Source organism: Pagrus pagrus, assembly GCF_965226575.1.
Source record: "Pagrus pagrus genome assembly, chromosome: 15".
Lineage (NCBI taxonomy): Eukaryota > Metazoa > Chordata > Actinopteri > Spariformes > Sparidae > Pagrus > Pagrus pagrus.
This window is the reverse complement of record NC_140199.1, coordinates 21,148,861-21,163,735: the sequence shown is the minus strand read 5'-3', so window position 1 is coordinate 21,163,735 and position 14,875 is coordinate 21,148,861. Positions and strand designations below refer to the sequence as shown.

The following is a 14,875-nucleotide window of genomic DNA, read 5'->3' as shown; positions in this document are numbered from 1 at the left end:
GTGTAATGTCCTTAGTGGCTCTAAAGAAGTTTTGTCTAGTCTGAAGAAATAACCACAGTTGTATACTTGTGTTATTAGGGCTATCCCAGCTTGGGTTCAACTTATAAAGCCTGAAGGTCAAAAAACAATATTACTGAAAAGCACAACAAAAAGTAAGGAATAACATTTCAGGAAACACAACAGAATTTTGCAAAACTCAACAATTTTCTGTGATGTTGTGTTTTGAGCTTCAGGGCCACTGTAGTTTTGGTATCTGTTGATACCAAGCTGCAAAGACAGCCAGACCCTTTCAATGTCTTGAATGTAACTAGGAATTGTTGAGAGTAAAATGCATAGCCTCAAACATAAAGAAAAGTGTTTAATTGAAAGAACTTTTAAAATAATTTTGAAATTTTTAAAAAAGTTTGTTTAATGGCACACCTGATTCCAGGAACACAGCCAATTTTGACCTACAAGGATCCATCTTTGTGATAATATTCTATAAGTGAAAAATTCACGGAATTAATTTCATTTCAAAAAGGACAAGAAAAATGTATCATGTTCATATTCTGTTATCTGCCTTTAATGAATACACTACAGCAAAGTCTTACTCTTGAAAGACACATCTGGTCACAACTTTTCGCATCATTGACTTTTCATACATTGTTCACGATAAGCTTTTAAACAGCTGGATCTTTCAATGTATGTAGCTTGAGTTGATGAGTGTCACCTTTGATTGAGGCATAAAGGGGACCACCCATCAGGCAAGGGCAACAGTGGGTGTCATACCAGCTGTCAGAGCTGGAGTTAGAAGACAGGGATTGATGAAGAGACTGATTGCCTCTCTCCCCTGTCAAGATCCCACCTGTTAAAGGGTTCCATGTAAAAAGCTACACAGTTGTTTCGCATCCTCTCAGCAGTAGCTACATGGTGCCCAGCCCACCTGTCAGCTTGGGCATAGGTGGCTCTCTGTTTGCCTTTCTCCTTGACGGTGGCATTTGATAGGGAATATTAAGTCAGTATTCAGGGCATGTATAATTTGTCCTGTTTATAACATTCATCACTTTCTTTTAGAAGCATTTCACAACCAGCAGGACAAAGGGGTGGAAAATGGAGATAAATTATATGCCTGCTCCCCATTGTATTGTATGCAAAAAGAAAACTTTGAAGTCTGACAGCTGGGCTGAACATTAACATTTGAATACATGTTTCCTATTCCCGAGTGTTTCATTGCGATTTTTGCTGCCTTTGTTTAGTGGTGAGCTTGGTAAAATAGACAATAGCTCCATGTTCTGCATGGAGAACATTCTGTTCATGAACTCCACACAAAGCAAAGGATAGATGTTTGCTGCCACTCTTCTTGGTTTCTTGAGCAGATTTTCCGGGGATTAAACAGAAGGAATATTGTCTATTATCGGTGGTGCTTCCACATCTGTACAGCTTCGATTCCAACACCAATGGAATGAGGTAGCTCTTATCTCACCCTGCATATAGCCCTTCAGGCTGGTGTGCATGCATGAGACTTGTACAGAGAGGTGTTTATTAAGGAGCTCCTTTAGCCCAAGCACCCTACTTATGTGGAATGACAGAATCATCAAAAGCCAGTAAGAAGCAGCTGTATGCTCCAGGGTTGGGATATAGTGTACTGTATGATGGCAACAATAATCTCTTCCTGCCACAATGCCATATGACAGCATGTTGTTAAAGCAAGGTTGGTCATGTTACCAGGCACCATCAGTTGTAAAGGTCTTAAGAGTATGATCTGGGAAATGGGATTAGATCATAATTTGTGTCTAAGAAGATATTTTGGGCATGTTGTAACTTTAAACTCACAGTTGAGGGACACCATGCTAATACAGATAAAGCACGATCACAAACTTGAGGGACGGCAAAAACTTTACTTCAACCCCCTCAGCATGAATCTGTCAAGTGAAACCTCAAATGTATTTTAAATGATAATAGCATCTATTTTTACCCATGCTATTTTATAATTCAGTTAGCTAAACCATTGAAAATGTACTGTGTATGTGCAGAACTTATCGAAACAAACAGCATGGTTTAATTGCATAAAAAAAATACTAAAGGCTGAATGTAAAATAAATGCGTTTGACTTTATGGTTTTATGAAGGCACATCAGAGTTACAAGGCTCTAAAGACACATTGAAAACATGACCAATGCATAGGTCTGCAAATGTATTCATGTACTGTAAGTGGTGTCTCATTTAGACTAGAGTTACATTAGATTGGATTACTGACAGGTCTAAAAGCACAAAAATAAGATTTTGCACAAAATGCCGTCTGGTCTGTGAATCTTTGAAACCACATACAGATTTTAGTTGTGATTGCATTAGTATTAGTATTCCATGAAGTCACAATGTTAGTACAATAACTAGAGTTACTGCATAGTGGTTGTATGCCTCTGTGCATCAAGTTGCTGTGAAGTTGCTGTTCCTGAGCTATGGCGTTGATAATGGCGAGAACATTTTTAGCAGAGTGTGTCACAGTGCATTTAACCTTTGGACACAAAATTCTAATCAGTTCATCCTTGAGTCCAGGTAGATGCCTTCTCTCAAGGCAGTTCTGAGATATCGCGTTCACAAGAACAGGGTGCCATGAGGTCAAAGTGACCTTGACCACCAAATTGAGTCCAAGTGAACATTTGTACCAAATTTTAAGAAATTCCCTCAAGGTTCATGAAATATGGAGTAGATCACAAGAACAGGATGGACAACCCAAAAAACATAACAAAAAGGCTCTCAAGAAACATTCAAGTGTATTCATACAGTGTAAGTACTGTCTCATTTAGACTAGAGTTACACTTTATTACAATGAAATGTTTCAACCCCAATTCTCTCAGATTGGATTACTGACTGTGTAAAAACACAAACATTCTGTGAGAATTTGAAACCACATACAGATTTTAGTCAGGGCTACATTAGTATTAGTATTCCATGAAGACACAATGTAAATACAACAAAAATAAAGAGACATTATCAGCATGGATTAAAAATAATGTAATTAAATGCAGGAAAGACAAAATCCTTCAGGATCCTGCTGCAGGTTTATGGAGACTTAAAGTGGTGACCTCTCGAAGACCTCACCCAGTGACTCAGAGAGGGTTTGGTACTCTGAACTGCTGTTTGCTGCACAGGATCAATTAACAGTCCAGTGAACATCCCGTCTACTTTTAGATTCCAAAACTTAAATTATTGTGCATAATATCGCCTTCAATAGCACAGACTGATATGTGCTCCTTTTTTTTTTTTATCCATAATGATGTAATTATACCCTACGGAAACCACAAGTCTTATCAAGTTGATTGCCAAATTATAGTGAAATGAATGGATACCAGTGGCTGCTTTGGAGATAGGAAGAAATTATTTAAAACACATGGTGCGCTTTTGTCCCCGCTCAACAAGAATGTAAGTTATACTACACACGATTTGTTATATTGTACATGCACTAAAACGAGCAGAAATAGTTGTTTGATCATTTAACATGTACAAATTTTTATGTTTTGTTATTTTATGTATTTTTTCATTTTTTTCTCCATTTTCCAAATCATGTGTGGTATATGGTATAGTATCTTTAGAGCCCTAGGAGTCAGGGTGAGATATGAATAGTCCATTCCCATATAGGAAAACACAGAATAACTGCATACTAATATTGAATTAAAGTATTTTTCGACTGTAAGCGATGGGGTGTGAAGAGAGTCAAATACGCTGGTAAAAATAAGTTCTATGGTTTAGATCTGCTCACATACTCAAATGTGTATGTGTATGTCAGGGTCAGTATGAGGTTATTTGTTCTTTTCTCGCTGATAATGGGTAGAGGCAGGAAAGATAAAGAGTCAAGAAATCTTTTCCAAGTACTTTTGCTAGTTTAAGATGGATTCCCACCCACTCCACTCCTCCTTGAGGCATGGCCAGAAATACAAGAGTGCACTGTATGGTCTTGCATACCAACATTAATAGCTACTGATCTGAAGTACATTCAGGCATCATTGGAAGATTGGAGCATGTGTAATGTTGGAGCTATTAAAGGATGTAGTGGCCTTAATGAACAGTCTTTGCAAAGCAGTCAGTAGGTTATGTGGCAAAAGTGCCTTTCCTTTCCACAATTAACCTCCCATCTGGAGACAGATGAGATGGGGAATTAGAAAAGGGATGAACCTTGCATTTCCTCCTCAGCCGCCAAGCAATTTCCCCCTGTGCCAAGGAAGGAAGGTTAGGGGAGCATGTAGGGGTCCACTATTGTCAAGAGAGGCAGATGGTTCAACTTCCTTCTTGATCCCCAGATGGCAAAAGGCCAGAGGACTGTTAGGAGTCCACATTTGGCGATGCTCCTCAGGAGCTCAGGAGCTCAGGAGCACGTCTTCACAGAGTTGGGATCACACAGTCAACTATCATTACTAGATTACTTTAACTTGTACACTTAATTGCATGCACATTGACATTTAAAATGTTAGAGGAAGTAGTGTATCCACAATGAAGGGTGGGCACAAACATCTGGGAATACCATACCAACATACAATATACACTGCCCAGCCAAAAAAATGTTATGCAAGTGTTGGAAAACTGATAAGTATAGGTAGGTAGGTAGGTAGGTAGGCAGGTAGATATACTTTATTGATCCCAAGTTGGGAAATTAAGGTGTTTAAAGATGTTTTCTTAATTTGCTTGTTTTGTCTATTTGTGCTGCGCTGCAGTACATTTGCCCTTGACGACCTCTGCCGACTGGCACCATATTGGTCTCAACCCTTTGGTGTGCATCACACTTTGTCCCATTGGCGAGCAGCAACGTGATCTTTGACTGCAAGCCATCCTCTGACATTGCAGCCAGATGCTTGTGCTTTTGTGCTTAATGTGGTACAGCTCGTACTACTAGTAAACTGAAGATCAGCATCACAAACAGAAATATTACTTTCGACTTTGTTGCCTTTCTGGAGAAACTGCTCCCACAACGAACTTTGTTTAGTATGCTTCATTTTATACCCCAGACTGCTTGCTAGCAAGGCTGTTAGCGGAGTGTGTGTTTGTATGCAAAATTCATTTATAGACAGACCTACGTAACTGGTCAAAAGTTTTCCTATGGGTTTACCGATTAATGGTAAACCATTGACATCCCTACTTAGAACTGACCCTATGAAGTGTTATTTTCATTTTAAACATGCTAACCTCTATTACCTTGTCTTCCATGAGCACTAAAAGGGGAGGAACCTGTCAAAATCTATCAGTCTCCATACACACAACCTGTGTCTTTTTTGTCTTACCTGCACAACATGCTTACCATTCTGTCTAAACAGTCAAACAAACTTCACACTGATCAATGAGGCTGGATGATAAATGGATACTAGAAAGAAGATAACAGGAAGAAGCAGGAAAGAAGAATCGATGTAGCCATGGATGTGGGAGAAAGGGAGTAATGAATATGACTAATGATGGAGTAGGGTGGAATGACTGAAGTAGTCCGATGTAAAAAGAGATAAAAGAAATAAAATATGACAGTCAGCTGTAAAACACAAATTGAATATAACAGGAAGTGTCTTCTTGAGAGGATATACTTACGACTACTGCCAAGCTCCTCAAAGAGGTATTGCACTTTCTCCCATTGAGTGGAATTCTGACTGGGTGGGGGATCAAGTGGAACGAAGGCTCTGAAAACAATGACACAGCAATTTATTAGAAGTAAGGACAATGCATTAAGAAACTTCTGTACTTCTAGGCTGTCACTGTCCCAAGTACACAATATGCTCAATCTTAGTCTTTGTAGAGGCAGTGATGGTTTCAGCAACAGGTGTATGTTTTCTATGAGCCACACATAAAGGAAAATAAAGAAAACATTACCTTCTATGAACCTCCACCACAGCCAAATATGTAAAGCTACCAATCTCATTACTGTTTCTGAAATATGGCAAGAGAGCAATAGAGACAGATAGATAGACTGCTGCTAGTTCGGCTGGAAAACAATGAGAATACATCTTATTTTCTTACATACAGTATATAAAGGGATGTTGCAATTGACCTTTTGGTTATCTATCTTAGTACTGCACCCTTGAAAACTGGATTAATTGCTATTTCTAACACAATGGACAGTCTTCTGAGCTCTGCCTCCCCTCCAATCCTTTTCAATTTATTTTGGGAAGGAACAAACAAAACACATAAGCTGCTTAAGATCTCAAACGTTATAGTCTTACATATTTAGTGCTATTAACCATGACTGTCATAACCTACAGAGTGACTTTAGCACTTCTGTGCACAAAGTGTTTGATATTTGTGCCCCATAAAAGAATAACATTACCTTCCAATCAACCGGATGTTTTAACCTTTACACCTGTGTTTCCTTGAATAGGCAGATGTTTATTCGTAATATGTTAATTTACATCCTGTAAGCTCAATATTCCTGATGACATGTAGCCATTTAGACGCATCCCTCACATAGACAGACCTTTATCATTGCGAAGGTTTCCTTTTAAATAGAACTTTAGTTATTTAGGGGCAGTTATTTAAGTTGTACCTAAACAGCTCCTTGATGTTGAGGGGGAAAAAAATGTAAAACATATTTTGTCAACACTTCTTGGGACTACCAGTATATATCTATGCAAACTTAATTGGGGAAAAGGTCAGCAGTATTGATGCCAGATGCCTGTGCAGAATTTGATTAATCATGAAATCCTTGTTGACACACAACAGAGAAATAGGCCAGAACCCTTCTTAGTATTTAGCCTCTAAAACCCAACGAAATAGTGCTCTGTGAATCTACAGGGATTCTTTTCGGAAGTTAATAAAGTGTTAGTCCAAAAAAAAAAATAAAGTTTTAAAAACCTTCACCAGGGGAGGTGAAAGAGATTACATCAGCATCTCAGAGACTTTCCTTTGCCTCATGCAAAAAAATGAATTCAGGTCTCAATAGGCTTCATCTGCCCAACTATCATGTGGATAACCCCAAGGGCCCACACTTGCACTTAATCTTTTTCATGCGCTTCCCCTCAGTCATGTTATTTGTCATTTTTCATTTTCAGAGAAAAAAAAACACCTCATCAAAGTGACCTTCACCCTTATCCAACTCTTCACAGATGTGTCTGCAGTAAGGATGTTACTCTCACAAAAATTAAATCTAAACAGGTTTTCTCTTTAAATGAGACACAGAAACATATAGACATAGCACTTGAAATTCTGCTTCATCTTCAACAAAATGTGTGCTATGACACCGTGTCATAAAGAGGGTTTTAAAATACTACAAGTAGCCACATACTCCAAACCTCTGACATAACTCAGCTTGTATTGCTTTAGTCTTAAATAGAAATTGATTGGGAAATTCTCTTTGAAGGCACCTTTTCAGAGCTGCCATCCAGACTTTTTCAAAGCATCACTTTTCTTTAGATCATCACAAAAAGCACTGAAAAGTGAATTTGAGACTAAATGACATGTTGAGATAAGTTATTTGCAGTTGCCAAAATAAATAAAAAAAATCAAAAACCTGTAGCAGTGAAAGATCAGGGGTCATTTAAGAAGTTTAAGACCTTGCTAGGTTTAAAGACAACAAACAAAAGCCATCAAGAAAAGACTCGCTGAGTGAGCAGTCACAAGTGAACAAAGCCATTATGTCTCCTGGCATCAGAAAAGCAGCCCAGGATAAAAGCTATCATGTTGTTGAAAATCAAAGGACCAAAGCAACAATTGCCAGAACAAAGCGGCAATAGTTCCAGTTCATGAGGTAAAAAGAGGGGCTAAATTGCTTCTGTCTATAAAACTTTCAAACTTCAAGCTGTAAGAAGGTATAGTCATGTGTCCTTTATTTTCCCAAACTAGGTAAGCTTTCCAGACATGCACCATTTAATGGTCCAGAGAGCACATTAAATCGTATAGGGTGAACTCTAGGCATGTTGCTGTCACGGCTGCAAAGGAAATCTATTATGTAGTGCAGGCGCTACTGAGCAGAACCAGTATAAAACTGGCGGATAAATGGGACACGGCTGAGAATGTGAATCACTATAGATTTGTTAATAGAATGTCACAAAAAGACTCAATGTTCTCTCCACATTGACAAAATTCAAGGAATTTAGTTGAGAATCAGACAGACAAGAATAAAACCTATATTTAGACAGACGAATATAGTTTTTTTCTGTCTTGAATGGCTTATCATGGCCAGACAAATGGTACTGTAGCTGTTTGAAGGGGTCCTCCTCTCATTAACTGAACACAATGACATATCCACACCCCCTTCCACCTATCGTGTACTGAAGCAGAAGAAGCCATCCGTGTCTCCAGCTTACCCAATTAAAAGGAGCACCACGCAGACAATGGCAAATCCAATTGTGTACTTCAGAGCGTTTTTCACTTGCTGTAATAAAAGAAAAAATTAAACTGGTCAATCGTGGGCATGAAGTGAAATATTATTATTCATTGTGAGTGAGGGAAGGGGGTCATCCTCCATTTAGCTGACGACTATGGTGAGTGAGCGGTATATAGAGTGAGTGTAGATCCAGTTTGACCTGGCAGAGATAACATGTCACTCCCAGTGCTATTCAAGGTGCTTTTAAAGTAACAATACAAAAGACCTCACTGTCTGAGAGAAAGTGCCTCTGTCAGCTCAAAACTGACACAAAGATGGAAGAAAAGACACTGCGAGATAGCTGGTGTTTGGTACATCACTCACTAAAGTGACTTCTGAAGATAGGGATTTAAATTTTTTCAAAATTTCAGGTGACTATAATTTATAATATGGATGCAAGGGTTTGACAATGTGGCCATTTTTACTGCCACAAACTATTACATACATATTAATGAATTTTAATCTTTTTTCCTTATACTTTTATTTGAAACACAAACTCATATTGTCTGTATCGTTGTGACCTGTGAAACATGCTGACTGCATTTCCTACCTTATAAAAACAACAAACCTTTTTTTCTTGTTTTTGAATTCATTTTTTTTTTTTTTACAGCAAAGATCTTTTCATCTTTTACAGATATTATCTCCAATAACTGTTGATATACCCTCTGCAGTCAGTGTAAATGTGCATCATATCACCTATGTTCTTATGGTATGCATGTGTGACCTTTCTGAGACGTGTGTGTGTGTCCTGTGACCGCATGATGACAGAATACAAGAATATAAAACACTGCTCTGTAGCACCACGAGGGGGTAAAAATCTACAGGGCTATTTTCAGTAGCCAAATGATTTTCAAGCTCATACTTGTTCATTTTGAGTATGAATATAATTGCACATTTCAAAATACGTTAAGAAAAAAAAGGAAACACGGTCATTAACAGAACTTGGTTGATGAGTCTTAAAGATGAAGTCTATGTCCATTTCCTGAAGACAATGGAATGTAAGCACCGCAGGTCTTTCTGGTGGTTACAGGCACACTTTGGACTCTTCAGGTACACTGTCCTTATTCCATCTTGTAAAGGGTGAAACATAATCTTGATAAAAAATATAAAAATGCAAGTCTCCTTCAAAAACAGTACAAGGCACAGTATGTTTTGTGCAAAAATAAAATGCCTTGATTTTACATGGCATTATGTATTTAAAATGAACAACATAGGTCTTGATCAAAATCATCGTCAGCAGTAGCATGATTGTTTATGAAAGAGACTTGCATTTTATTTTTTAATCAAGATTGTATAAAACCCATGCAATCAACACACAAGATGGAATAAGCTATGTCTATATCCTGTCTGAACAGTAGCTAGGAATACTAGTTATTAGATAGACTGTACAGGCAGGCGAACAAATCGCATTATAAAAATACAGGTGAAATGAGATGTTATTTCTTCAGTACCAGGGCACAAAAAGACTCAAAATATATTCTCAAAAATATTGAGGAACATATCAACTATCTTGTACTTGCTGATAAAACTAAGATTCATATTAATGTTCATGCAGAATCCAAAGAAGTAACATTGGAAGGATAGACATTTGCTTTTATTGCTTGTCAAGTAAAATGTGGACAAATGGATTCAGGTTGGAAGTTCAACTAAAAATTACTTCAGGGCATTTTAGCATTAACATATTGGTCAGCTCCACCTAAATCATTTGAATCAAATTTGAATTCCTCATTATCGCATCTAAGCATTGCACGGAGTTGTGTGTAGAAGAAGAGGGGTGCATTCTTACCGAGCATTTGTTCACGTTGTCATCATCCCTTTCTTCATAGTAGAAATAAACAAAGGGGATCCATAGGAAGACACAGAAGAGTATGATGGAGTAGAGCGCTATATGGACACAAAAGATAAATAGAAATCCAAGAATTAATCAAAGATTAAGATTTTGTGACAAAAAGTGCCAAAACTGAAAAATCATTAACTCTTCCTAGCATACAGTATGGTAAACATCCTAAATCATAACACTTGTATGTGTAAACACTGCAGTGCAGTACATACAAAAGTACAAATCTAATGTTTTTGATTCAGATTTGTAATTTTGCTTATTTTTTGTGCGACTGTGAGATTCAGCAAACATTATTTATCTCATGCAAGTTTGATATTACTTTAGGGTGTCCTCTGTTTATCCACTTGAAATGATGCTGAGTTTCCCTTGACAGGCTAAAGGCAATGTAAAGTAAACATGATTTCTTTGAAGCATATGCTGTAATTTCTCTAATCAGGTTGTACCACACTCAAAAACTAATAACTATAATTCTCCCTTTCAGTCACACCCCTCACTTACGAATGATAATAGCAGCTGTGAAAAGTTGAAATATGACAATGAGTTGTTGACTTTTTGCATGGCATGTCAGAAAAAAAGGGTTCAACTTAGCCTCCATTATCATCCATTCAGCACAGAGAGTATAAAGCCAGCCAAAGTGACCTCATTCCTTAAAAACGTTCTTATGACAAATCTAGGGCATGGATCATTTATTAATTTCTTGAGAAACATTGATACCAAAGAAATACTTTTAGTCAACTATAAATACATGTTTGTAATTATAAATCTTACATTTAAGTTGTTTTACTTTTTAAGCACAAACCCCAAATTTATTATATTCCATCCTTAAAAACGACAATTTATAACTTTTCTCTTTTCTGGATTATTGTCTAGTTTGTTACTTGACAAAATACTGCAGCATCTGTGGTTGTCTGTTTCATATGACACAAAAAACATTTTCAGGCAACCACACCCTGCTACTTTATAAGGAAAACAAAAACATATGGGGCTTGTGTTACATTGAAGTGCAGCTAAAAAAACTGGCTGTTGTTGCAATTCCCATTAGCTGAAAAAAAGCAGACACCCAGGGTAGTTAAAGCAAAAAAGCCTTTAATATAACACAACAACGTCTGATATATAAAAATAACTTGAGGTCCCGAGACATGAGAGAATTTCAGCTGATGTTAAGGCTTCCATCACATCCTATTGTTGCTTTCTTTTTGTGCTTATTGTGTTTAATTGCTTTGAGTTCTGCTCAAATTCCTCTCTTTAACTTTACTGCGATCCAGATAATTCATTCTTTTTGACAGTGACACAGTATCATGAGTTCGAGGTGCAATGTTTCTAATCATTTGAGACTAATAACTCTAGTTAGAAGCATGCTTGTGGGTTTGTGAAATGCAGCAATTTGAGAAAGTGTTTTAAAGAATTTATATTTGGGCCCTACAGGTGGTTATTTCATAAGAGGTCCATTAAGCAATCATCATTAACCAATCGTTAACCTTATTTCATTAAGGTGCTAATGCTCAAAATGTTACTACAAATATTGTATGTATACTTTCAGGCATTTTTTAACAAAAATCATCTTAATGTATTTGTGTACTGTTAAGGATTTGAGCAGGCCTAAACAAGAATTGATGCAAAAGAACCAACATTAACTGTTTAATTGTTGATTAAAAAAAAGAAATCGATATTCCAGCGCACACCAGGATACGATTGACACTGTTTTATTATTACAAACAACAAGAAGCAAACTATGGCTACCGGCTGCACCCAGAAGAGAAAAGATGAATTGTCTATCCCCAAGTAGCTAAAACTATTGTATGGCATTATCTCCTAGCCGTTATCTTGAGTGCATTCATGTTAACCCAAAAGTTAAATATTTATTTTTGAATAGAAACATTACAATCCCACTAGTAAGTTTCCCACATTATGATTGGTGTGGTTTTATTTGGTAGATTATCAAGCTAACACATTTATCCATCCTGTGAGCTGATACTGTAGTCCCTTTGGGTCTTTTCAAACAGTAGCTCAAGCTGAGGTTTAACATGGCACGTTAAGCAATGTTAAACAGCTAACAGCTTTACAATGGTGTCTAACCATGGTTGACAAGACTTATTTTTATTTATTATAGGTTGAATAATTCAGTTAACTTTATTGTTCTCCATCTTTGGATAATAAGTGGACCAAAACCACATTATAACAACTGTTACCAATCAAAAATATCATACTTAATATTGATAGCAGTCTTTATAGAGGTGTTGTCTATATTATAAGTGCTATCTGCAAAAGCCAGTTAATACGATAATATCACTTGGTGTGTTCTGAGTAAACTAAGAATGCTTTTGTCTCAAAAAACTGATTAAATTAGAGGAGTACTTGCATTTGAACACATTAACCATCTTCCATTGCATTCTTGAACATTGCTTTTGCAAAACTAACAAAGCAGGCAATCATCACTCCCATTTTCATGTTGACCACTGCAAGAGGAAATGGTAATCTGCATCAAAAATCGATCAATTGATATGAAGTGGATGCAACACACCAGTCTTTGCTGGAAAAGACTTTCTATTCTCTGATCCAAGCCTTTTTTGTTTGTTTGGTTCTCCCTGTACAAGCAGCTTTTATAGAGAAAAGACCAACACTCAAATACATTAGAAATTCATAGAATGGAGGTGAGGCAAAAACACTTAAATAGAGAGATGCTATTTCAAGCTTGGGGCTTTTCTTTCCGCAGCAAATGGATGTCAGTGAAGACAGCCCAGACAACCCCAAAATAACTCAAAGAAAAGCATGTTGCAAAGATGTGTTCAGCAACATGGTTGGCATAGCTCAATAGCCCCTTGAGGTGATAATGTGAATCATTAGCACCAGTCACATTGTGATGCCAACTAAAAAAAAATGTGCAGGAAGGCAAACAGCTCACCACAGACACATCAATTTCACTTTTTTCCTGGGAGAGAGGTTTGATCTGACAGCAGCTGTTTTTAATTTATGAATCAGGCCTCAATTTAACGTCACCAAAATCTAACTAAATGAAAGGGTTTAAACCATCAACCCATAAGAGATTTAGGCCTTCACATAAGAAAAAAAGAACTACTAAAAACATGCCTGAAGCAATATGACGATAGCATGATAAACTACACAACAAATTTAAATCGAAAACATGCTGCTGATAACCACTTAATCCATAACATCAGCACCGCACTTCAACTTCAATGTACATGTGGAAAACAACCGCTCTGTATCAGTCAAGACCGCATTGCCTCAAGCAAGTACAAACATGTACCCTGTGAAATGGACTATATTTCACAAAACGCTCTCTCAGCTGCAGACAAATGAATGTCACTGTTATAGTGGCTTGCTTTTTGCCAGCTGTGATTGTGACAGGGCATTACTTTCAATAAACACATGCTCATTGCTCCACTAAGGTATCCATTTACACTCATTTAGAGGCAGACAAACTGAGTTTAGGATGATGCCAGAGCCAATAAATGCAAGCCATGCACAGTATGCAGCCGTTGGCATATGCTTGTGGGTTAAGGCAATGGGTAAAATTAATCATAACACCATGAATATTAACATACTGAGAGAATAGGTCATACTGCATTACCATGTATCATCCATTACTCTCTAAGCAGATCTTCTACTGGGAAGAACACCTGACCAGGGATAAGAGTTTAGCACATTTATCCCCCTGACAGAGAGTAGAGGACTAAATAATTAATTGTCCTTGCTTAACCCTTTAAAGTTATTGTGTTCATATATAGCATATACTCCAACTTACTCATGGTGGAAGCAAAAAAAGTAAAAATAAATCTATTATAATATTTTGGAGATTTGGTAGGAGAAGTGGCTATAAAAGCTTATAGTCTACCAATGGAGTGCCAGCTGGGTAAACAAAGTGAGGACAATAGTTATACCTTATTATGTCTTAATAATTATTTATGGAAATCTATAACAATTATAACTAGGGATGTGCACAATTAGTCGGCCAGTTGATTAAACATTGCTAACCTCACTAGTCAGCAGGTCAACTTATGATTATTATTATCTTATTAATGTAATCAAAATTTACACTGAAAATGCTTTAAATAAAGTTTTTTAAAAAAGATGACTTCCGAGTAAAATGTTGCTTTATAAAAAACGAGCATACGTTACAAACTAACTGATGGTTTACTGCTGTGTCTAAGATTTATTTACGCATTTGCTATGCAATTACGGTGACGATGAAAGAAGTTGTAATAATCAGAAATGTTTTTAAAAGACATTGTTACCTTGAATTTTGCTTTACGTTGAATAAGTGTTATTTGTTACCTTTCATCAGTGGGTTGTAGTGTTCTGTAGGATAATGTGCAAGGTTCATAATGCACGGTGCAAAGTTCAACACATTTAAAATTTGTTTTGGCTGTTGAGGTTTGTGTTTAACAGTTTCAAAAGGCTCTCATAATGCACACAATATTTAAGGGGACAATGTTTAACCTTGTGGATTAAATTTAGCTCAATTTGACTGTGTTTGAGTGTTTTAATGCTTTTAGACTAGTCGACCAATGTAAGGTTAAATTTGCCTAAAACATCAGGGAAATTAGTCGTCAGGGCATCCCTAATTATTACTATTATTAACTCTGAATCAGAGCAGTACCAATAGTTTCACTTCCAGTACCATGTATGGCTTAATGAGAAACATTAGACCCTTGTCCTCACCTTACTGTGACCCTCCACAGAGGGATTAGCACCTGGACTCTT

General features: G+C 37.0%; 1 protein-coding gene across 1 annotated transcript in view; it reads right to left on the bottom strand.

Moving 5' to 3' along the window:
- The window catches only part of lmbrd1 (LMBR1 domain containing 1), a 65,606-nt gene that overhangs the window by 36,654 nt on the left and 14,077 nt on the right, over positions 1-14,875 (bottom strand). The window contains exons 4-6 of the mRNA XM_084375525.1: positions 10,100-10,197; positions 8,255-8,322; positions 5,547-5,635 (exon numbers count right to left, since the gene is read on the bottom strand). Coding sequence (XP_084231651.1) covers positions 5,547-5,635; positions 8,255-8,322; positions 10,100-10,197 — 255 coding nt within the window. The remainder of the gene's footprint in view (positions 1-5,546; positions 5,636-8,254; positions 8,323-10,099; positions 10,198-14,875) is intronic.